The 26,461-nt window shown below is 37.4% G+C and overlaps 1 protein-coding gene across 1 annotated transcript; it reads right to left on the reverse strand.

Moving 5' to 3' along the window:
- Nucleotides 1-24,141: 24,141 nt before the first annotated feature.
- On the reverse strand, nt 24,142-25,495 carry LOC135587691 (transcription factor TCP20-like). The gene has a single exon (XM_065079370.1). It carries the CDS (start codon nt 25,463-25,465, stop codon nt 24,380-24,382), a length of 1,086 nt encoding a protein of 361 aa, XP_064935442.1. The 5' UTR covers nt 25,466-25,495; the 3' UTR covers nt 24,142-24,379.
- Nucleotides 25,496-26,461: the final 966 nt, after the last annotated feature.

Raw genomic sequence — 26,461 nt, forward strand, 5'->3', positions numbered from 1 at the left:
TCCCCAAGTCAAAAAGAGAACATCAAAGAAGAAGGCGCTCAAAGCAACATGGGATGATTCGAGCGCGTCCGAAGAAGAGGAGTCCAACACCGAGCAAGTTGCTCATTACGCCTTAATAGCCATCGGAGAGGAGGTAACGAATTTAATAGATGCAGATTTATCTTTCGATGAATTATTAAATGCTTTCCATGACTTATTTGATGAATGCAAGATTATCAATAGAAAATACAAATTGCTAAAAAAGGAGCATGATAGTCTTACTTGTGATTTTGATAAGTTAAAAACTGAATATCATGATAGTTTAAATTCATGCATCAAATGCCATGATCTAGAAACTGTCCAAAAAGAAAACTTGCTACTTAAGGACACCTTGAAGCAATTCGAGGTTGGTAACAAATCATTGAACATGATCCTTGCAAACAAGGGTCACGTTCCCAAAAGAAGTGGAATTGGATTTGTGAGAAGTTCTCACCAAAATCCAACCACCTTCATAAAAAGCACCATCTTACATGTTCGATGCCAAAACAAATGCAACTTTTGTTGCAAATTTGGACACAAGACGCATTATTGTCCATTCAAGAAAATTAGTCCAAACAAATTGATTTGGGTTCCTAAAGGAACCATGATAAATTCTATGCAACATGATAGACAATGTAGATCTATTTGTGAGGCACCCAAAAGCAAATGGGTACCTAAAAATCATCCTTTCTTGTAGAAAACTAAACCATCACAAGCTAGGAGCAAGAGATGGTACCTTGACAGTGGATGCTCAAGGCATATGATCGGAGATCCATCTCAATTCTCTAAGCTCACTAGCATAGACGAAGGCTATGTCACCTTCGGAGACAACAACAAGGGTAAAATCATTGGCAAAGGAACCATAGGTAACAAATCCAACTTCTTTATTGAAGATGTTTTGTTAGTTGATGGTTTAAAACATAATCTCTTGAGCATTAGTCAATTATGTGATAAAGGATATAATGTCAGATTTGAATCTAATGCTTGCATAATTGAAAAATCACACAAAAACATATCTATGATTGCATTGAAACAAAATAACGTATACACTATTGACATCAATGATTTGTGTGATGAAATGTGCTTTTCTGTTTTGAATGAGGATGCTTGGATATGGCATAGAAGATTAGGTCATGCTAGCATAAAACTAATCACTCAAATATATCTAAAGAACTTGTAAGAGGAATTCCTAATATCAAGTTCATCAAAGATAATGTATGTGATGCTTGCCAATTAAGTAAACAAATTAAGGGTAGTTTCAAATCTAAGAATCAAGTAAGCACCTCTAGGCCCTTACAATTGATCCATATGGACTTGTTTGGACCAATCTCCATATCAAGCCTAGGAGGTAGCAAATACGCCTTCGTCATTATGGATAACTATAGTAGATACACATGGACTTACTTCTTAAAACAGAAAAGTGAATTCCTTCGATATTTTACCAAGTTTTGTAAACTTATTCAGAATGAGAAAGGTTCTATGATTTCGTCAATTAGAAGTGATCATGGTGGTGAATTTCAAAACCATGATTTCCAGAAATTTTGTGAACTCAATGGATACAACCATAATTTCTCTACTCCTAGAAATCCTCAACAAAATGGAGTAGTAGAAAGAAAAAATCGAAATTTACAAGAAATGACAAAAACCATGTTGAATGAACACAACCTACCCAAATATTTTTGGGCCGAAGCCGTAAATACTGCATGCTATATTTTGAATAGAGTTCTAGTAAGACCCCTACTAACCAAAACTCCCTATGAGTTATGGAACAACAAAAAACCCAATGTTTCATATTTTAAAGTCTTTGGGTGTAAGTGTTTTATCTTGAATGAAAAAGATAACTTAGGAAAATTTGATGCTAAATCCGATGAAGGAATCTTTCTTGGTTATTCTTCGGTTTCTAAAGCCTTTCGTATCTTCAATAAAAGAACTTTAATTATCGAAGAATCCATTCATGTTGTTTTCAATAAGATTTTCGAAATCAGAAAAAATGATTTTGATGATGATGTTAATTTTGATTCCTTGAATTTAAATGAAACCCCTTCTCCAACTAGCAACTTGGATGCATCCACTTCCGAAACATCCTTATCCAAGGATTGGAAGTATGTAGATGCTCATCCCAAGGAGCTAATCTTAGGAGACACATCAAAGAGGGTTCAAACACGATCTTCTCTTAAAAATTTTTGTGCGAACGCCGCCTTTCTCTCCCAAATTGAACCCAAATGTGTTGACGAAGCCATGAAAGATGATTCATGGATTATCGCAATGCAAGATGAATTGAATCAATTTGAGAGAAATGAGGTGTGGAAGCTTGTTCCTAGGCCAAATGACCATTTAGTTATTGGTACTAAATGGGTCTTCAGAAACAAGCAAGATGAAAATGGTATCGTGGTTAGAAACAAGGCTAAATTAGTGGCCAAAGGTTTCAACCAAGAAGAAGGTATCGATTACGAAGAAACCTTCGCTCCTGTGGCTCGATTGGAAGCCATAAGGATGCTCCTTGCCTACGCTAGTAGTAATAATTTTAAGCTGTTTCAAATGGATGTTAAAAGCGCTTTTCTAAATGGCTTTATCTCCGAAGAAGTTTATGTTGAACAACCTCCTGGATTTAAAAATAATAGCCTCCCTAATCATGTGTTTAGATTAACTAAAGCTCTCTATGGTTTAAAACAAGCCCCAAGGGCTTGGTATGAGAGACTTAGTTCTTTTCTTATCGAAAATAATTTCACAAAAGGCAAGGTTGATACTACATTGTTCATCAAGAATTTTGAAAATAATTTTCTCATTGTTCAGATTTATGTTGATGATATTATCTTTAGCTCTACGAATGAATCTCTTTGTGAATCTTTTGCTAAAACTATGAGTCTTGAATTCGAAATGAGCTTAATGGGAGAATTAACATTCTTCTTAGGCTTGCAAATCAAACAACTAAGCAATGACATCTTTATTAGTCAAACTAAATATGCTATGAATTTATTAAAAAAGTTTAATATGAACAACTCAAAGGCTATTAACACTCCTATGAGCACCTCCACTAAGTTAGAAATTGATGAAAGTGGAGAAAGCTTCGATAAAAAAACTTATAGGGGTATGATATGAAGTTTACTTTACCTCACTGCAACCAGACCAGACATCATGTTCAGTGTAGGACTTTGTGCTAGATTTCAATCAAACCCTAAGATATCTCATATCAAAGTAGTTAAAAGAATACTTAGATATCTTAATGGTACCACAAATCTAGGATTATGGTACCCAAAATCAAAGAATTTTGAGTTAATTGCTTATGCTGATGCGGACTTTGCTGGCTGTAAACTAGATAGAAAAAGCACATCAAGATTATGTCAATTTTTAGGACATGCCCTTGTTTCCTGGTCATCTAAGAAATAAAACTCGGTTGCACTATCAACAACCGAAGCTGAATATATTGCAGCAAGTGCATGCTGTGCACAAGTTGTATGGATAAAAAACACCTTAGAAGATTACAAAGTTAATCTTAAAAATATTCCCATTAAATGTGATAACACAAGTGCAATATGCTTGACTAAGAATCCTATACAACACTCAAGAACAAAACACATTGATATTAGACATCACTTTATACGAGATCATGTTACTAATCATGACATAACCATATAGTTCATTGATACTAAACATCAACTAGCTGACATTTTTACAAAACCTCTAAGTGAAGAACAATTTGATTTCATAAGAAGAGAATTAGGAATGTTGATGTGTCCGAATAGATAAACTAGTCAAAATTATTTTTCGGACTTTATTGAATGATCAAATCACTTGATTGCCATGTGTTGAAATGTTTTAATTTTTTAAAAAACTGTAGCATAATCTTGTCCGAATGCATGAAAGAATTCATCTCATTTTTGGATTCGCATAACAGTTGGAATGACAAAAATCAAATACACTCTTATGAAAAATATTTTTTTCGAAATGGATTTGATAAAATGACTTTCCTCCTTCATGCACAAAGGATTATAACATAAAAGGAGAAGAAGTATTCAAAGCATTATACGTATCATGCCTTCCTTTATATGCTTGATAACTTGCTTATATTGTTCTCCTAGCATCACATCTACCATGCTTTTTGTTGATGACAAAGGGGGAGAAATATATGAATTGATGCTATAAACACTGATGCTATGATTATGCCATGCCTGCATCATCAAGAGATATATGAACATATGCCATATATAGAAATGTAATACTTGCTAAAATATTTGAAATGTGTACATCATGTAATGATATCAAAATCTTACTTCACAAGCTTTACATGTTGATATCTTACAATATGATGAATTGCTTCAATTACCATCATTCAAAATTGTTATGTAAGAATGAATGTCAAGCCTTGACATCATTCTTCAGAGATGTCACTTGAATTCTTAGGTCTTGAATTCAAGAATGACTTATCTCAAGTATGGCATGTAGACAGGGGGAGTTAAGTTTAACTCCATTATTAATTGATTGTCATCATCAAAAAGGGGGAGATTGTTGAATCTCGGATTTTGAAGATGAAATCAATTGTCATTTGTTGTCTAACCTATATGTTGAGATAAGTGTGCAGGATTAACTACGATGAAAGTAAGATATGCAGCAGGAGTTGTGCCAGATTCATGACAATTATCACGTTGGGAGTTCGAGAGCTCGACGGAAGTTCGGACAGTTGTCGGAGGTTCTACGGGAACAAATCCGAGAAGTCCATAAGCTTGCCAAAGAAGCTCGTCGGAACTCGCCAAGTGTATCGTCGCAAGTCCAGGAGTTTGTCGGAAGTCCGCAGGAGCATCACCGAGGGTTCATCGGATGATCGACGAAAGTTCGTCGGAAACTCGCCGAAAGAAGCGATTGACGCACCGGAGCAAGCTGCAGAAATTGTCTTAGGATTTATCGTAGTTAGCACAATGATTAAGTTGGAAATGGGAGTTGATCCCATTAGCTTAATCTTGGGGCAATTGGGCCCCTGAAAAACCCAAATTGGGCCGAATGGATCTACCCATTCGGACCCTGATTGCTGTGGGAGGTGCAATCGCCCAAGCCAGGAGGTAGCACCGCCTGGGCTAAGTCTCCCAGGGAGACTGGGCGGTGCAACCGCCCCAGCTAGGAGGTAGCACTGCCTGGGCTCAGTCTCCGAGCGAGATTGGGCGGTGCAACCTCTCCTGACAAGAGGTAGCACCGCTTGAGCTCAGTCTTCGAGCTCTAGCAGGCGGTGCAACCGCCCCAGCCAGGAGGTGCAACCGCCTGAGCTCGGTCTTCGAGCTCTAGCAGAGAGGTGCAACCGCCCCTGACAAAGGTGGCATCGCCCAGAGGCTCAGTCTTCGAGCTCTGCCAGGCGGTGCAACCGCCCCAGTCTGGAGGTGCAACCGCCTGATCCTGGAATTCCGGGAATTGACAGTTTTGAGCTCCAAATTTGAACTGGGTTGGGGCCTATAAATACCCCACCCATTCAGCACTGAAAGGAAGTAACTAACACTCGAAATCTTGACATATTTTTGTGATTCTTAGAGCTCAAAATTATTGTAAAGGCCAAAAGTTCTCCTCCCTCTGTTCTTCAAAGTTTTGAGTTGTAAAGAGAGGAGAGAAAATTTCTGTAAGGGTTGTCTCCTAAGCCCGTCAAAAGGAGTGAAACTGTAAAAGGGTGGTTGGCCTTCGCCTATTGAAGGAAGGCCTCTAGTTGACGTCGGTGACCTCGTCGGTGGAGGAAGCTAAAAGTGGAGTAAGTCAAGATTGACCGAACAACTCTAAATCTCGGTTTGCATTTACTTTGAGCATTTTATCTTTACTGCAAACCTCCTAAATAGCTACTGCCTTCTGCGCTTTTACGAACGAGTTTCTAAGTTCAGAACTTTCCGAATCTGCGTTTAGACGTAAATCGACTTTTTCGTATGATCATTACATTTCAGTTTACGTTTACGTTTTGATTTCAATCATAACTGCAAACTGCCTTCTGCGCATTTATAAAACATATCTCAAAGTTCAGTATCTTCAAAATTGACATTTAGACGTAAACCGGTTTTATCGTACGAACATTGCATTTCAGTTTGCTCTTGCATTCTGATTTTCATCATAAACTACAAACTGCCTTTGTAGATTTACTTTAACGTCATCTCGCTTAATCTCAAGTTAAAGTAATCTTAGAATCGGCTTTTACATCGAAATAGTTTTTATCAAACGAACGCAGCTTTCGGTTTTAATTGCTGAAATATTTCCGCTGCACTAATTCACCCCCCCCCCCCCTCTTAGTGCTCTTGATCCTAACATGAGTAGCTTATGATCCTCTACATATATAATATTTAAAACTCAAACTCATTCAAGCCTTGAGATTCATTTAAAATTGATTAAATTTTAATCATCACTTCTAGTCGCTATATACATACTTATTATCATAACTTAATCTTATATTTAAGTCTGACATTATACTTTAGCTTATTACACTATGCTTGATATAAATATTAATATTTATGCATTTTCAACTAACATTCCATAGAACATTGAGAAAGAAATATTTAAAAAGCATGAATTTCAATCTTAAAAGTCGAAAACATAAGCATATCATTTATTATATTTATAAAATATAGACATTACAAATGATATTACTAAGTGAGCATAACATATACATATTATTTGTGCTTCTATTGATATACTAGTTATAGTTGTGAGACTTGTACTCTTCCTCCTCGTTCCCTTCTTAGCCTTATTCTCCCGTCTTAGGTATAGACCTTATTTTTTTATTATTTTTATTAATAAATTATTTATTGATTTATATGAATTCTTATGTTGACTGGTATGTATCACTGTATATCCTCATTATCAAGAAAAAAGATGACATGTGAAGTCGTTATTCCTCTATATATAGCATATTTCAGTAAAAAAATAAAAAAAATTATTTATGCATAGGTCCAATTATTTAGAAAATTTAAAATGATTTTTGTGATTAAATTTTTTTGAGGATGCAAGTCCAATTGGATAAAATTTTTGGTTAGGTTCAATTAGACTAAATTGATTTACTAAACCGAATCGATTTATTTAAATATATATTAAATTATTTAAAATTAAAAATTAATTAATCGAACCAAATTAATTGGTTTTGAACCGATTAGATTAGATAGTTTTAAAATAGTTCTGGTTTGGAGTATTTTTCTTGAATTGAACCTAATTATTTTTTTAGTTAGATTTGGTTGGATTCAAATATCTTTGAATCCCCTAATTACCCCTAATTATATCTGTTATTATAGACTCATTTGTTCTTCTTCTTTCTAAACCTTGTTATACTTTTCTGATTAAAAACTCTAGTATTGTCAAAGGCAATATTTTTTCATATGAAATCTAAATTGATAACAAAAATCTCCTAACTTTATTCTTCCTAGAAGCTTTTGTTTTTTGAAGCTAATATCTGATATGAAGATCAATGCAAAGTTCTCCAACAAGTTGGAACATTTTATATTATCTTTCTCTTGCAGATTCTAAACTTGGGGTTGATCTCTTTAGAGGATTGACCTCCTTGGAACTCTATAAAGGTTCCTTCCTCTAAATTGTTGCTCAAAGGCCGCAGAAAAGATTCATATATTGCTTATGAAAAGAGGAGGAATGCATAGCTATTTATAGGGCTTCTAAACCCTAACTCCTAATAGGACTCCTACTCAAGACTCCTACTTCTAACCAAATTCTAATAGGACTCCTACTCAAGACTTATATTCCTTTACAACTCCTAATTCTTCTCTAAGAAACAACCTCTTAACCCTAGTCGGCCTCTTCACCTCTTTAATAGGGGTCAACTTAGGTAGGTTTTACATGAATATCCCTCTCAATTAGGACTCTCCTAGCTAGAGTCCTAACAGACCCGCCCTCTTAAAATCAGCATTGTCCTCGAAGTTGATGATTCATGATTTCTGAGAATTTGATCTTCAAGTTGTCATAGTTCTCCCAAGTGACATCTTCTGTTGGTAGGTTCACCCACTGTATTAACACTTCAGTAGTGGGTCATCGTCGTCGAGTCATCCGTTGATCAATAATGGCACTTGGGTGGGTCTGGAGTTCTCCTTAGGTAGTCATATTTGGTGGGTGGCTTTGGGCTGTCTCTAAGCACCTATTTACAACTTCCGTCTGGCCATCGGTTTGTGGGTGATATGCCATACTCCTTTTCAATTTAGTACCCTGCATATGGAATAACTTTGTCCAAAATCTGCTCGTGAAGATGCAAGTAGAATTTGTCACAAGCACAATGTGTTAGTGTAATTCTTTTGAGTCCCAATTGTAATGAGCCATGGAGCTTGGTGCTTCCTCTAATTTTTTTATGATCTTACTAGTCTCCGAATCTTCCTGTCATTCCATCTTAATATCCTCAAGGAAGTCGCTGGTCGGAAGTGAAATGGCCAAAAATTCAGCTTGCTCGGGTAGCTGCGAAAGCGCATCTACAACAATATTCTCTTTCCACTTTTTGTAAGTTATTTCATAATCAAATCCAAGAAGTTTTATTATCCATTTTTGCTACTCAAGGGATGATATCTTTTGCTCCAAAAAGTACTTGAGGCTTTTATGGTAGGTTTTAATTTGAAATCGTCGATCGATCAAGTAGGGTCTCCACCTCGTTGTTGCATGCACAATGGCGAGCATCTCCTTATCATATGTTGACATATTTTAATGGGAGAGAGATAATGCCTTGCTAGTGTATGCGAGTGGTCGACCATCTTGCATGAGAATGGCTCCAATTCTGACTCCAGATGCGTCGGCCTCAATAATGAAGGGTCGGCTGAAATCTAGTAGTGCTATCACCGGCGTCGTCATCATAACTACTTTAAGTTTGTCGAAAGCAGCGAAGGCTTTGTCCGACCATTGTAAGACATCTTTTTTCAGTAAGGAAGTAAGTAGTGCACTGATCTTTTAATAGTTTTTCACGAACTTGCGGTAGTAGCCTATTAAACCCAGAAATCTATGTAGCAATTTTATGTTCCTCGGGGTCGGCCAGTTATGCATTACTTCTATTTTGGAGGGGTCCACTATCACACCTTCCTCTGATATAATATGCCCAATATATTCCATCTTTTGTTGAATAAAGCAAAAATTCATAGTGGCCGTTGTGTGTTCGAAAGGCGATTTTCGGTATGCCTTTTTTGCACACTCGTATTTGATGATACCCGGAATGAAGGTCCAACTTTGTGAAGATTTGTGCTCTCTTTCATCTAGCAATTCATCTATTACTGGGATAGGGTATTTATCCTTGATGGTTATGCCATTGAGAGCTTGGTAATCAACGCATATTCGTCATGTTGCATCCTTCTTGCATACAAGTAGCACCGGTGAAGAGTAGAGACTGCAACTTAGCCGAATAACTCCTGTTTCAAGTATCTCTTTTATAATCCTTTCTATTTCATCCTTCTGGAGATTTCGATATTGATATGACCAAGTAATTGCTGGAGGTTTGCCTGGAAGAATCATTATATAATGATCATGCCGACGGGTAAGAGATAGGTTGTGCGGTTCGTCAAATATATATGAAAATTTAGCAAGCAAAGGAAGTAGGTTTGGATCTTCAAATTCTATTGGCTCTTCCTTAGTTTACTACTCAAGTTGTACCAAAAAGCCGCTGCATGCTTTATGCAAAATCTTATCTATTTGTTGTGTGCAAATCGTCATTACGTCGCCCCCACGTTTCCCGTGCAGTATCACCTATATCTCCTTACTATAAAATTTCATAATTAGTTACGTAAAATTTCAAGAAACATCACCTAATGTCGTCAACCATTCAATTCTGAGCATGGCCTTATGATCATCAAGAGGGAGGAGAAAGAAATATGCAATTATCTCTTGGTCCTGTAGCAACAGTTTCACTCGCGGGCGCCTACGATCATACTTCAAAATCTATCCGTCGATGACCTTAACATCAGACCTGCTGTAATTCTCGATAGGTAAGGCCATCTGGACAGCAACCTTACTATTTAGGAAGTAATTAGTACTGCCCGTGTCATGAGAATAGTGATCAGATGTTGTTTGAGAAGGCCTCCAACTTTCATCGTTTGCGGGTTTGAGTAGCCGGCTAGTGCATGTACCGTAACTTCAGTCAGTTGTGGCTCTTTTTCTGCATCTTCTTCTTCATGTTCAAGGCTCTCTTCTGGATGTTCAATGACCTCTTCTTCTATTGGTTCAATCATAAGAAGTCTCCCTTTACTACAACGATGCTCACGGCTCCACGGCTCGTCGCAATGCCAACATAACCCCTTCGCATATCACTCCCGAAGCTCTTCTCTTGTCAACCTTTTTAGTGTAGGGACTCGGTCGATAGTAGAGGGGGCTGAATGCTTCAGTATTGCTAGTTGAGGAGTGACCCTAGTCCTCCGAGCTTTATGGTTCAATCGCTCATCTTGATGTCATGCGAAAGAGATGGCTGTCATAAGCGTGTACGGTTGTCGTGCTTTAACTTCTCCCCGGATCTCTAGCTTCAAGCCCTCAACGAAGGTCCCCAATAGCTATTTTTGAGACCAATCGCGAGTTTGATTAGCTAACCTTTCAAACCTGGTTTAGTACTCTTGAATGGTGGAGATTTGTCGGATCTTTGCTAGTTGTCCATCAATGTTCACGTAATCGGTTAGTCCGAAACGGATCAGCAGTCCTTCTTTGAATTATCACCATGAAAGGACTCCATAAGTATGTTCAAACTAGTTAAACCACTTTATGACATCCCCTTCAAGATGTATAGCTGTAATTTTCACCATAAATGTGTCCGCGGTTTTGTGGTACCGAAAATATCGCTCTGCGCGCGAGATCCAACCAATCAGGTCTCCTTTTTCCTATCTAGGGAAGTCCACTCTCATGCGTGGATAGTTGGGGTCAGTCATGGAGCTTCCCCTCTCTTGGAAGACATATCTTCGGGCTTGGTGTGATTGGTTAGAGCTCTCTCCTTGATGTGATTTCTTCGGGCTTAATGGTCGGCCCAAACTGAGTTCGGTAAAGAGAGTCCGAATCTTATCCTCCATTCGGGCCTCAAATGCTTCAAATTTAACTTTGATTACCTCCTCAGATGCCGTAGTATATACCTTCAAATCTATAATGTTAAGGTCTCTCTTTTGTTATCGGGTTAAAGGCATGTATAGGTTGAGAGAAGTGATGGTCGAAAAGGTTGGTGGATTGGTGGATGTAGGCTGCGGTATAGGCTTATTTTGTGGCTGTTTTGGGTGCAATTTGAGGGTATGGTTTGATAGAGTATTAGGGCTGTGGATGAAAGTTTTGGATCTATAGTAGATGATAGCATAGGTTTGATAGAAATCAGTGGAAGTTGCTCCAAATATATGCTGTCTTGTAAGAGCAGAATTGTCGTCGAAGAAACAGTGGTTTCTCGATGAAATTTTCATCAAAAACTTAAGAGATTTGAGGAGAGAATTGACAGCAATATCTCAGTTTATATGATAGCAAGGATGTCCAATTTAATTAAGAAAATTTTGGTAGTAACAGCAAGAAAATTGGTACAAGTTGCGATAGTAGAATTATCGTCGAAAAATTTTAACGATTTATGATGAAAATTTGTAGCAACACAAAATTATTTTTAGAGATGAATTCTTCAATAGATCAATCTTAGATGGAAGCCAAAATGATCTATAAAGTATATAAGAAATTTCATTCAAAAAAGATTATAAATAGATGGGTTAAGGTAATAATATGTGGCTGAAATTTTCTGCAGCACAGATTTTTAAGTGTAGCAGATTGGACGTAAAAGATCAGTAGTTTATATTGAGAATGTTTTGACGAAACCAAAGGGAAATCCACTGTTAGGAAGTGTCAAAGCTATCATAAAAATTTCGTAAAGATTTGGGTAGAAAAAACATAGTATCAAGATCAAACAAACAGTACTATGCGACTGAAATTTTACGGTACAGATTTTCAAGTATAGCATATTAGACATAAAATATCAATGGTTTATATTAAGAATTTTTTGACAAAGCCAAAGGAAAACCTACTATTAGGAAGTGTCAAAACTATCATAAAAATTTTGTAGAGATTTGGATAAAAAAAACATAGTAGCAAGATCAAATAATCTGTGCTATACGCCTAAAATTTTGTAATATATCTTTCGTTGTAGAGATGAAAACTTTACGATGAAAAGTTTATGCAGCAATTTTAGAATAATTTTTTTTTTAATTTTTAAATAAGGATAACTAAATTGCAGTAGTAGTAAGATAGGAAACCAGAACCTATTACAATTTACGGGGAGATTAAAGGATGATCCACGATGGTGGAGATGACGATGAAATTTGACGACGATCTTTTAAGCAATTGTGGGAATTGCTTTGGGTGGCTGTGGAGGGTTAATGAATGGTTGTGGAAGGGCAGAGAGATGCCAAGAACACTACTCTAATACTAGGTATAAGAACCCTTGCATATTCTAAACTTAGGGTTGATCTCTTTAGGGGATAAGCCTCCTTGGAACTCTATAGGGGTTCCTCCCTCCAAGTTACTACTCAAAGGCTGCAGAAAAGATTCATCTGTTGCTTATAAAAAGAGAAGGAATACATGACTATTTATAGGGCTTCTAAACCCTAACTCATAATAGGACTCCTACTCAAGACTCCTATTCCTTGACAACTCCTAATTCTTCTCTAAGAAACAACATCCTAACCCTAGTCGACCTCTTCACCTTTTTAATACGGGTCGGCTTAGGTAAGTTTTACATGAATGTCCATCTCAATTAAGACTCTCATAACTAGAATCCTAACAATAGTCTAATCTGTGATAACTTAGATATTGAAAAAAATGATGCTTTTCTCATGAACGATGGGATTTCATACTTATCAAGAGGCTATTAGAATATTTTGATGTCCCAATCTATCTCATCTTCCGAAAAGTTGTAAACAACTTATTCCACGTAATATCAAATTATTTTATTACATTTGACTAGTGGCTTACTTTCTCAATAATATTTAATACTCTGAAATAGACACCATATCTTAGATTATGATAGGGTGTAAATAATTTTTCTGACTTTGAGGGGGGCATTCATCGTTGAGTTTACAATGCATTATCATTTTCTCTTTGAGTTTTATTTAAATCTCATCTATCTTTTTATCATTATTAATGGCCATAAGTAAGTATTTTTTTTTTAAGATTGACCTGAGATTCTCTTCTAAGTCTTTAAATGAAAAGATTGTAAAAGAAGAAAATTAAACTAAGGAACATCGTTAATAAAATACGATGACCTTAAGAATTGAGGAATCAAGAGTGAATATACATAAAAAAAGATCAAACTATTAAAAATCATATGGCTCTCTATTGTTTGCATATGTCAATTGTTCTTAGCATGCTCGCTTAATGTTTCTAGGACTTGCTTTCTCAATTAAAATTTCAAGATTTAACAAGTTCTAATTCATCTTCTATTAATGTCACTAATATTCCAACAATATATGGATGACATGTTAATGAAAAGCCAAAATGGTTGACACTCACCTGTCCGAGACCTGCATTAACATCAAAAGATCTAATAATCCTGAATGTTGCACATCTGATGTCGGTTCAACAAAATTTCTAGATCTCATGATTCATCAAGAGAAACCAACATCAATTCAAAAAAGATGATGGTCATTCTCGACATAAAAGTCTCCAACCTTAGAAAAAGAAGTCCTGAAGTTGACCGTCCAAATAAGAGACATCAATTTGGATCGATGACAAAGAACAATGATTTAGACTAATCAACTGAGCCGTAGAGAAAGATTGGAGGGAAAGATTGTCGACATTTGTGTATGCAACCTAATTCTTAATTACATGACTTTTGCACTTTATGCAGATCGGAAAAAAAAACACCATGTTGCACATGCAAAAGATTTCTTGGATTTTATTAATTTATTACAAGCAGCTTCAACGTTCTGCATTTCCCCCAGCATGGCAAAAATAACATATATGTTTTATTCATAAATTTTAAGAAGAAATGGCTACAAGTTCTAATAGCAATAGACACGTTCGAACAATCAGTCAATAAAGGTATAATAGGACGCACAGAAAGATATAAGAATGCCAATTTTTAATTTGCACCAACAAGCCAATCACAACTACATCGGTACCTCTACAACAATACATAAATTGGACCGTTTGAATCTAAATAAAAAAAATTAAAAAAAGGAGAGAGAAGGCGAGGAAAATAGATCAGATAGCAACGTGCAACGTGCGGCGAGGTGCAGAGCAAAGAGGAGAGAGAAATAAAGAGAGAAAGATTAATGTTTTGAGTTTTCTGCTTGACGATCTATGATCAAACGTTGTCAGTTTCGACCCAAATTTTAAGTAGAGAATCCTTACAGTAAACTCTATAATCCTAATGGTGTTGATTTGCAGCTTACCCTCTCTAAGGTACTTTCCTGTGATATCTACTTTGTGAGACCTAGAATTCTCTTTTAAGAAGATCCATCCTATATGATGATATGCTAGAGCCAAGATCTATGTTCTTGATGTCATTCTGATCCTCTAGTTATTCTAGAGAAGACCTACTGTAAACCTGTTATCATTATTATTGATAGTGAAAGTTTGAGATGGACTACGGTCCCGTGATTTTTCCTACATTGGGTTTTTCACGTTAAAAAGATTTGGACTCACTGTGTGATTGGTTTTTTGCTCTATTGTTTATGTTGTGCTGGTTGATATTTACATTTGGATATCAAGTTGGTATTTTGATGAGGAACTCATTTTGATACACAAAGAGAGTAAAGAATATTCCGCTTTAACAGGTTTTTCCCAACAAGTGGTCTCAGAGCGTCAGGTTGTTTAGTGCTAGTTCTCTTGTGTGATTGAAATGAAGCAGTCAGATGGTATGTTTAAATTGAACTCATCAAATTATTCCACTTGGAGACATCTAATAAAAGATTTGTTATATTGCAAAGATTTGTATAAGCCTATCAAGGTTAAAGAAAAACATTCTACTATGGATGATGAAGAATGGGAAGTTCAACATAAAAAAGCTATTGCCTATATTAGAAGATGGATGGATATAAACTTGCATGAGCATATTTCTGATGAAACCAGAGCTGATGTTGTTTGACAAAGGTTAGAAAACATCTTTGCGAAAAAGATAGTGGGAAATAGAATTTCTCTCCTCAGAAGGCTTGTAAATTTGAAGTATAAAGATGGTAGTAACATTGTTGAGCACATAAGCTTATTTTAGAGTCTTGCAAACAAGTTGGTTGCTGTGAAAATGAATATACATGATGAGATGTAGGGATTATTACTTCTCAGCTCTTTACCAGAAAGTTGGGAAACGTATGTGGTGACTATTTGTAACTCCACGCCAGAGGGGACTCTAACCATAGATATGGTTAAAGACAGTTTGCTAAATGAAGATGCCAGAAGGAAAGAACAGGGTGAATCTTCTACTAGTGCATTTGTCACTAAAAAACAAGAAAGACGTGGAAGAAGTCATAATAGAAATCAACATGGTTATAGAGGAAGATCTAAGTCTAGAAGAGATATCAAATGTTTTCATTGTAATAGGCCAGGTCACATGAAGAAAGAGTGTAGGTTTTGGAAGCGAGAATAGAATGAAATGAAGAAAAATGAAGAAGAGACCAATACAGTTGCTGCTGAAGGTAATATCACTATTGTCTGTGATGAAGGTTGTGTTAGTCTTGTAGCTCAGAACAGTAATTGGGTAATTGACTCTGGTGCTTCATTTAATGTTACTTCTCATGGTGATTTCTTTAGATCGTACACTGCTGGTGATTTTGGTAATGTCAGAATGGGAAACATTGATACATTTAAGATTGTGGGTATTGGAGATATTTGCTTGGAGACCAGTATTGGGATCAAATTGATACTCAAAGATGTAAGGCATGTTCCAGATATTCGTCTTAACTTGATATCTATAGGTAGACTTGATGATGAGGGCTTTGCATATTATTTTGGTGAAAGTAAATAGAAACTTACTAAAGGATCTCTGATTGTGGCAAAAGGAAAGACGATTAACTCTTTTTATGTCATGGAAGTTAAGTTACACAAAGGAGAGATTAATACAATTCAAAAAGGTGAAAGTATAGATCTTTGGCATAAGAGGCTTGGACATATCAGCGAGAAGGGACTTCAAACTCTTACTAGAAAGCAGTTCTTACCAGAGTTGTAAGGTACATCTCTTAAATCTTGTGATCATTGCTTAGTTGGAAAAATACATAGAGTTGCATTTCAGACATATCCATCATCTAGAAAATCAGATGTTATTGATTTAGTTCATATTGATGTTTTTACTATGCAAACTAGAACTTTTGGAGGTGCCCTTTATTTTGTTACTTTGATTGATGACCATTCTAGAAAAGTGTGGGCTTTTGCTTTGAAATCTAAAGACCAGGTACTCGATGCCTTCAAAGAGTTTCATGTTAGTGTTGAAAGAGAAACTGGCAGAAAACTAAAGTGTATTCGATCAGATAATGGTGGCGAGTACAGGGGTCCTTTTAAGAATTATTTCAGGTTTCATGGTATCAGGCTTGAGAAAATAGTTCCTAAAACTCCTCAACAGAACGGTGTGGCAGAAAGGATGAACAGAACCATTGAAGAAAGGATTAGGTGTATGCTTTCTCATGCCAAGTTACCGAAGTCATTTTGGGGGGAGGCAATGAGAACTACAATTGATCTGATAAATCTTTCTCCATCAGTTCCTCTGAAAGGTGATGTTCCAGAGAGAGTATGGAGAGGAAAAGATATATCTTATAATCATTTGAGAGTCTTTGGGTGTAAAGCATTTGTTCATATTCCCAAAGATGAGAGGTCCAAGCTTGATAATAAGGCAAAAGCATGTATCTTCTTGGGATATGATTATGAGGAGTTTGGTTACAGATTATGGGATCCAGTGAACAAGAAGATTATTAGAAGCAGAGATGTTATGTATCTTGAAGACCAATTGTTTATTGACGGTGATAATATTGAGAAGCCAGAAACCTCTGTTTATATTCCTTGGAGTTTGGATCCAATTCCTTCACCTGTAGTTCATGATGATCATGGGGGAGATGAAAAAGAAGATCATGGTGAGAATATAAGTGATGATACACCTATAGTTGATGATGCTGAACCAACTGAACAGGCACCTCTACCACCAGTTGAGATTCCATTGAGAAGATCCACTAGAGAGCGACAACCATCTACCAGATATCCTCCACATGAGTATGTTATGTTTACTGACGGGGGAGAGCCAGAAACTTACCAAGAAGCTATTCTATATGAGAATAAGAATGAGTGCGTTAAAGCCATACAAGAAGAGATGAGATCCTTACTTGAGAACCACATCTATGACTTGGTAAAATTACCTAAAGAGAAGAAAGCTCTCAAGAATAAGTGAGTTTATAAATTGAAGACTGAAAATAATAGCTCACAGCAAAGATACAAGGAATGATTAGTTGTGAAAGGATTCAGTCAGAAGAAAGGTACTGACTTGGAAGAAATATTTTCTCTAGTTGTGAAAATGTCCTCTATCCGAGTTGTTCTTGGTTTAGCTGCCCACTTGAATTTAGAAGTTGAGCAACTTGATGTAAAAACAACATTTCTTCATGGTGACTTATAAGAAGAAATTTACATGGAGTAACCAGAAGGTTTCAAAGTCAAGGGAAAAGAAAATATGGTGTGTAAGCTTAGGAAAAGCTTATATGGACTCAAACAGGCACCTAGACAGTAGTATAAGAAGTTTGATTCCTTTATGATGAGCCAAGGGTATGATAGAACCACATCTGATCATTATGTGTTTATGAAGAAATTTTCAGATATTGATTTTATTATTTTACTGCTATATGTTGATGATATGCTGATTGTTGGCCATTATGTTGGAAAAATTGGAAAGCTTAAAAGAGAGCTAAGTAAGTCTTTTGCCATGAAAGACTTGGGATCGGTGAAACAAATACTTGGCATGAAGATTCTTCATGATAGGAAGAAAAGGAAGATTTGGCTATCTCAGGAGACTTACATTGAAAAGGTTCTTGAAAGATTTAACATGAGTAAAGCCAAAGCAGTTTGTTCCCCACTTGTAGGTCATTTCAAGTTTAGTTTGAAACAATGTCATACAAGTGAGAAAGAAAAAGAAGAAATGTCCAGAGTACCTTACTCATCTGCAGTAGGTAGTTAGATGTATGCTATGGTTTGTACTAGGCCAGATATAGCTCATGCAGTTGGAGTTGTCAACCGATTTCTCTCTGATCCTGGAAAGGAATATTAGGCAGCAATGAAATGGATATTAAGATATCTAAAAGGTACTTCCAGGTTGTGTTTATGTTTTGGCAGTGATGAACCTGTGTTAGAAGGTTACACAGATGCAGACATGGCAGGTGATACTGATTTCAGGAAGTCCACTTCGGGATTCTTGATGACATTTGCAGAAGGAGCAGTCTCTTAGCAGTCTAAGTTACAGAAGTATGTTGCTCTATCAACCACAAAAACATAATATATAGCAGTTACTGAAGCTTGTAAGGAAACTTTATGGATAAAAAAGTTTCTACAGGAATTGGGCTTGAAATAGGAAGGATATACTATTTATTGTGACAGTCAGAGTGTCATTCACCTCTCCAAGAATTCAACATACCATTCTAGATCCAAGCATATTGATGTGAGATATCACTGGATTTGTGATGTGCTTGAGATGAAAGAATTACAATTGGAAAAAGTACATACCAATGATAATGGTTCAGATATGTTGACAAAGTCTTTGCCTAAGGAGAAGCTTGAAGCATGTAGGCGAAGAGCGGGCTTGGTACAGCCTACCATATGAGCTGGAGGGGGAGAATTGTTGGGTCCAACCCATATGTGAGCTTGGACAAATTGGGCCGTTTGAGCCCAAATGAAAGAAATTAAAAAGAGGAGAGAGAAGGCGAGGAAAATAGATCAGATTGTAGCGTGCAGAATGCGGCGGCGTGCAAAGCAAAGAGGAGAGAGAAATAGAGAGAGAAAGATTAGGTTTCTGAGTTTTCTGCTTGACGATCTATGGCCAAACGTTGTCAGTTTCGGCCCAAATTTTAGTAAAGAATCCTTGCAACAAACTCTACAATCCTAACGGTGTTGATCTACAGTTTACTCTCTCTAAGGTGCTTTCCTGTGATATCCACTTTGTGAGACCTAGAATTCTGTTTTGAGGAGATCCATCCTATATGATGATATGCTAGAGCCAAGATCTATGTTCTTGATGTTATTCTGATCCTTTAGTTATTCTAGAGAAGATCTACTATAAACCTGTTATCATTATTATTGATAGTGGAGGTTTGAGGTGGACTACGGTCCCGTGGTTTTTCCCACATTGGGTTTTTCACGTTAAAAAGATTTGGTCTCACTGTGTGATTGGTTTTTTGCTCTATTGTTTATGTTGTACTGGTTGATATTTCAATTTGGATATCAAGTTGGTATTTTGATGAGGAACCCATTTTGATACACAAAGAGGGAAAAGAATATTCCGCTTTAACAGGTTTTTTCCAATAAGTGGTATTAGAGCGTCAGGTTGTTTGGTGCTAGTTTTCTTGTGTGATTGGAATGGAGTAGTCAGATGGTATGTTTAAATTGAACTCATCAAATTATTCCACTTGGAGACGTCTGATGGAAGATTTGTTATATTACAAAGATTTGTATAAGCCTATCAAGGTTAAGGATAAACCTTCTACTATGGATGATGAAGAATGAGAAGTTCAACTTAGAAAAGCTATTGCCTATATTAGAAGATGGATGGATATAAATTTGCATGAGCATATTTCTGATGAAACCAGAGCTGATGTTGTTTGGCAAAGGTTAGAAAACCTCTTTGCGAAAAAGACAGTGGGAAATAGAATTTCTCTCCTCAGAAGGCTTGTAAATTTGAAGTATAAAGATGATAGTAACATTGTTGAGCACATAAGCCTATTTCAGAGTCTTGCAAACAAGTTAGTTGCTATGAAAATGAATATAGATGATGAGATGCAGGGATTATTACTTCTCAGCTCTTTACTAGAAAGTTGAGAAACGTATGTGGTGACTATTTGTAACTCCACGCCAGAGGGGACTCTAACCAAAGATATGATTAAAGACAGTTTGCTAAATGAAGATGCTAGAAGGAAAGAATAGGGTGAATCTTTTCTGGTGCATTTGTTACTGAAAAACAAGAAAGACGTGGAAGAAGTCATAACATAAATCCACATGGTTATAGAGAAAGATCTAAATCTAGAAGAGATATCAAATGTTTTCACTGTAATAGGCCAGGTCACATGAAGAAAGAGTGTAGGTTTTGGAAGTGAGAATAGAATGAAATGAAGAAAAATGAAAAAGAGACCAATACAATTGCTGCTGAAGGTAATATCACTATTGTGTGATGAAGGTTGTGTTAGTCTTGTAGCTCAGGACAGTAATTGGGTAATTGACTCTGGTGCTTCATTTCATTTTACTTTTCATGGTGATTTTTTTAGATCGTACACTGCTGGTGATTTTGGTAATGTCAGAATGGGAAATAGTGATACATCGAAGATTGTGGGTATTGGAGATATTTGCTTGGAGACCAGTATTGGGAGCAAATTGATACTCAAAGATATAAGGTATGTTCCAGATATTCATCTTAACTTGATATCTACAGGTAGACTTGATGATGAGGGCTTTGCATATTATTTTGGTGAAAGTAAATGGAAACTTACTAAAAGTTCTCTGATTGTGGCAAAAGGAAAGAAGATGAACTCTTTTTAAGTCATGGAAGCTAAGCTACATAAAGGATAGATTAATGCAATTCAAAAAGGTGAAATTATAGATCTTTGGCATAAGAGGCTTGGACATATCAGCGAGAAGGGACTTCAAACTCTTTACTAGAAAGCAGTTCTTATCAGAGTTGCAAGGTACATCTCTTAAATCTTGTGATCATTGCTTAGCTGGAAAAACACAGAGTTGCATTTCAGACATATCCATCATCTAGAAGATCAGATGTTATTGATTTAGTTCATACTGTTGTTTTTACTATGTAAACTAGAACTCTTGGAGGTGCTCTTTATTTTGTTACTTTGATTGATGACCATTCTAGAAAAGTGTGGGCTTTTGCTTTGAAATCCAAAGACCAAGTACTCGATGCTTTCAAGGAGTTTCATGTCAGTATTGAAAGAGAAACTGGTAGAAAACTAAAGTGTATTCAATCAGATAATGGTGGCGAGTACAGGGGTCCTTTTGAGAATTATTGCAGGTTTCATGATATCAGGCTTGAGAAAACAGTTCCTAAAACTCCTCAACAGAACGGTGTGGCAGAAAGGATGAACAGAACCATTGAAGAAAGGATTAGGTGTATGCTTTCTCACACCAAGTTACCGAAGTCATTTTGGGGGGAGGTAATGAGAACTACAGTTGATCTGATAAATCTTTCTCCATCAGTTCCTCTGAAAGGTGATGTTCCAAAGAGAGTATGGAGAGGAAAAGATATATCTTATAATCATTTGAGAGTCTTTGGGTGTAAAGCATTTGTTCATATTTCCAAAGATAAGAGGTCCAAGCTTGATAATAAGGCAAAAGCATGTATCTTCTTGGGATATGATCATGAAGAGTTTGGTTACAGATTATGGGATCTAGTGAACAAGAAGATTATTAGAAGCAGAGATGTTATGTTTCTTGAAGACCAATTGTTTGATGATGATAATATTGAGAAGCCAGAAACCTCTGTTTATATTCCTTGGAGTTTGGGTCCAGTTCCTTCACCTGTAGTTCATGATGATCATGGGGGAGATGAACAAGAAGATCATGGTGAAAATATCAGTGATGATACACCTATAGTTGATGATGCTGAACCAACTGAACAAGCACCTCCACCACCAGTTGAGATTCCATTGAGAAAATCCACTAAGAGCGACAACCCTCTACCAGATATCCTCCACATGAGTATGTTATGCTTATTGACGGGGGAGAGCTAGAAACTTACCAAGAAGCTATTCTACATGAGAATAAGAATGAGTGGGTTAAAGCCATGCAAGAAGAGATGAGATCCTTACTTGAGAACCACACCTATGACTTAGTAAAATTGCCTAAAGAGAAGAAAGCTCTCAAGAATAAGTGGGTTTATAAATTGAAGACTGAAAATAATAGCTCACAGTAAAGATACAAGACACGATTAGTTGTGAAAGGATTCAGTCAGAAGAAAGGTATTAATTTTGAAGAAATATGTTCTCCAATTATGTAAATGTCCTCTATCCGAGTTGTTCTTGGTTTAGCTGCCCGCTTGAATTTAGAAGTTGAGCAACTTGATGTAAAAACAGCATTTCTTCATGGTGACTTAGAAGAAGAAATTTACATGAAGCAACCAGAAGGTTTCAAAGTCAAGGGAAAAGAAAATATGGTGTGTAAGCTTAGGAAAAACTTATATGGACTCAAACAGGCACCTAGACAGTGGTATAAGAAGTTTGATTCCTTTATGATGAGCCAAGGGTATGATAGAACCACATCTGATCATTGTGTATTTATGAAGAAATTTTCAGATGATGATTTTATTATTTTATTACTATCTGTTGATGATATGTTAATTGTTGGCCATGATGTTAGAAAAATTGGAAAGCTTAAAAGAGAGCTAAGTAAGTCTTTTGCCATGAAAGACTTGGGATCGGTGAAACAAATACTTGGCATGAAGATTCTTCGTGATAGGAAGAAAAGGAAGATTTGGCTATCTCAGGAGACTTACATTGAAAAGGTTCTTGAAATATTCAACATGAGTAAAGCCAAAGCAGTTTGTTCCCCACTTGCAAGTCATTTCAAGCTTAGTTCGAAACAATGTCCTACAAGTGAGAAAGAAAAAGAAGAAATATCCAGAGTGCCTTACTCATCTGTAGTAGGCAGTTTGATGTATGCTATGGTTTGTACTAGGCCAGATATAACTCATGCAGTTGGAGTTGTCAACCGATTTCTCTCTGATCCTAGAAAGGAACATTAAGATATTTAAAAGATACTTCCAGGTTGTGTTTATGTTTTGGCAGTGATGAACCTATGTTAGAAGGTTACACAGATGCAGACATGACAGGTGATATTGATTCCAGGAAGTCCACTTCGGGATTCTTGATTACATTTGCAGGAGGAGCAGTCTCTTGGCAGTCTAAGTTACAGAAATGTGTTGCTCTATCAACCACAGAAGCAGAATATATAGCAATTACTGAAGCCTGTAAGGAAATTTTATGGATGAAAAAGTTTCTACAGGAATTGGGCTTGAAATAGGAAGGATATACTGTTTACTGTGACAGTCAGAGTGTCATTCACTTCTCCAAGAATTCAACATACCATTCTAGATCCAAGCATATTGATGTGAGATATCACTAGATTCGTGATGTGCTTGAGATGAAAGAATTACAATTGAAAAAAGTACATACCAATAATAATGGTTCAGATATGTTGACAAAGTCTTTGCCTTAGGAGAAGCTTGAAGCATGTAGGCGAAGAGCGGGCTTGGTACAACCCACCATATGAGCTGGAGGGAGAGAATTGTTGGGTCGAACCCATATGTGGGCTTGGACAAATTGGACCGTTTGAGCCCAAATGAAAGGAATTAAAAAGAGGAGAGAGAAGGCGAGAAAAATAGATCAGATTGCAGCGTGTAGCATGTGGCGGCGTGCAGAACAAAGAGGAGAGAGAAATAGAGAGAGAAAGATTAGGTTTCTGAGTTTTCTACTTGACGATTTAGGCCAAACGTTGTCAATTTCGGCCCAAATTTTAAGTAGAGAATCCTTGCAGCAAACTCTACAATCCTAACGATGTTGATATGCAGTTTACCCTCTCTAAGGTACTTTCTTGCGATATCCACTTTTTGAGACCTAGAATTCTCTTTTGAGGAGATTCATCCTATATAATCTATATGATGATATACTAGAGCCAAGATCTATGTTCTTAATGTTATTCTAGGGAAGACCTACTGTAAACCTGTTATCATTATTATTGATAGTGGAAGTTTGAGGTGGACTATGGTCTCATGGTTTTTCCAACATTGGGTTTTTCACGTTAAAAATATTTGATCTTACTGTGTGATTAGTTTTTTGCTCTATTGTTTATGTTATGCTGGTTGATATTTACATTTCGATATCAAGTTGATATTTTGATAAGGAACCCATTTTAATACACAAAGAAAAAAAAGAATATTCCGCATATTTTTCCCAACAACTATATAAGGCCTAAAACTCTTTTACCGACACACAGCTCTGTAATGATACACCTGCATGTTCCATACATAGTAAAATAGGATTAAAATCCAAGACTGCCGATAAATGACATCCAATGCAAACTAACAGAGAAGAAGCTACCTGAGCTTGGTGAGGTTTGCAGAGAAAGGAAGGGCAGATAGATCGAATTACTCATCACTCGACGACATCAAAGAATGAAATTTCTGTCTCTTTCTCTGCCTTGTTTTTGTGGAAGTCACACACACACAAAGACATCCGACCAACCAACCAACCTTCTAGTCTTCTGACCCCTGTGAATCGTCCTCTGCCTGACGAGCCGGTCGCTGCTGCGGCTGTTGCAATTGCCCACTGCCATCAGCGCCGGCTCCCACCCTCTCCGTTGCCATCTGCTGAAAGAACTGACCCAAGGCCTGCGGATCCAACACTCCCATATGCCCATCTTGCGAGAGACCGAGCTCCAGTCCGGGCAGCTGTTGCCCATACCCACCGAACTTTGATGCAAAACTCATCGTGCCGATGTTGGGGCTGGGCAATTCCATTCCATGCAATCCCATCTTCTGCATGAAGCTGCCTACCGATCCGTCGCCGCTGCCTCCGGCCCCAAGGTTCGAGTTGGATGAGGCGGCCGCTGTTGAATGCAGTAATCCGGAGTTAAACCCACCCATTTGCGGCTGCGGCCATAACCCAGGGTGCAACCGAGGGACACCAGAACCCCCAACCATGGCCCAGATAGGCCGCAAGGCTGTGGCGGCTCCCTGATCCACTTCATCAAGCTTCCGATGGAGCCCGGCAAGGACAGTGGCGCTCGAATGGGACATGGGGCCACCGGCGGCGGCGGCGAGGGCCGATGCCGGGACGGTGCCCGAGCCTGTGGCGGCTATGATGGCGGGCTCCGCTTGCTGGAGGAGCCACTGGATTGTCTCCCCATCAGACTTGTGACCCAGTTCTCGGGTGAGCTGAAAGACCCTGGCAGCGCAGAGGACGGGCATCCTGATCCGTCTCCCTCTGCCGTCAACTTTTGTGTGCCGGTCCTTGTAAGAACTCCTCTTGGGCGCAAGCTGCCGCCTTTGCTCGTCCTTCTCCGCCGCTGCCGGCACCACTTGCAACTCCCTCCCGCCTGAGGCTGTGGAAGGAAAAAGGTCGATATTTTCTGCTACTGAGGAAACTGCGGCGGGTTCTCTCTTGTCTGACCGTAGGAGGCCCATAGCCTGGTGGAACTTGGGCACCTCTTGGAGCAACTTGGCAGAACTCTTGGGCTCCATGAGAGGGAGGCAGGAGGGGAAAAGGTGGAATTTTTCGCAGAGTTGCGCAGAAAGAACCGAGCAGAGTTGAAACGTTGATGCTGTGAAGCTCACCTCCATGTGTTTAGTCAAATGGAATTCATGCCCAAGTTGTAAGATTACTGTCTGCTTTAGATTTATCTGTCCTGTCTTAATCATGCTACCAAGTAAAATTCCCTCCCCACTTTCTACTGATTGGACTCTCATCTCATCATTATTGCTTCTTTGTTTCCATTCCTTCTTTCCACCCTGTCTGTGACGAGATTGCTTGGGACAGTGCAGTTGCATCACTTGGAAGGGACTCCAATTCTCCAGGTGGCACTCTGTATTGGCAGCACACAAATAGGAGGATTTTAGACCAAAAATCACATGAAAGAGTACTTCCTTTGTTGTTTTGCCTCTTCATGAGTGGGTTGCTTACAGGTTATATATGTCTCCCTTCGAGATGGTTAGCTGTGCAGAGAAAACACATCCTCGTCGTTCACAGTAGGTGTAGATAAAGCCCACTACTTGCCAGCTAATCCACAATTGGAAGGGGAGAGAGCAGCAGGAATAAATTGAGATCAAATCCTCACTTATACCGTCATGAAAAGGATCTCATGCTTTCATGAACTTTTTCTCTCCTTTTTTTTTTCATTTTCCCTTAAAAGTGTAGGTTCCCCAAACTGTGTCCAAACTGTGAGCTTTTTATCAAATATAGTGTCAACATTATTTTAAGGATCCCAAAAAGAAGTTAGGTGCTTTTTAAAAAATATATATTTTTTCAAAAGGTATTTTCTATTTTTATTTTTTTCAAATGGTACTAATAAAACCGAAAATATACCTCACCTTATAGTTTTACGGTAAGTTTTGGGGGCCTGGTCTAAGTGGATGTTATCATGTTTAGGAACAACATCACCCGAATAGAAATAAAAAAAAATATATTATCATGTTTTAATCATCACAATAAAAATATAATCAATAACCCAAATGAACTCCTAACTTCAACCAAACCAACTATAAGCCTAAGAATATAATATCATAATAGTCTACAAACAATAATAACTAACAAGAAATAAAATAATATCACTTATAATA

Source organism: Musa acuminata, chromosome BXJ1-8, assembly GCF_036884655.1.
Source record: "Musa acuminata AAA Group cultivar baxijiao chromosome BXJ1-8, Cavendish_Baxijiao_AAA, whole genome shotgun sequence".
In the NCBI taxonomy this organism is placed as follows: Eukaryota; Viridiplantae; Streptophyta; class Magnoliopsida; order Zingiberales; family Musaceae; genus Musa; species Musa acuminata.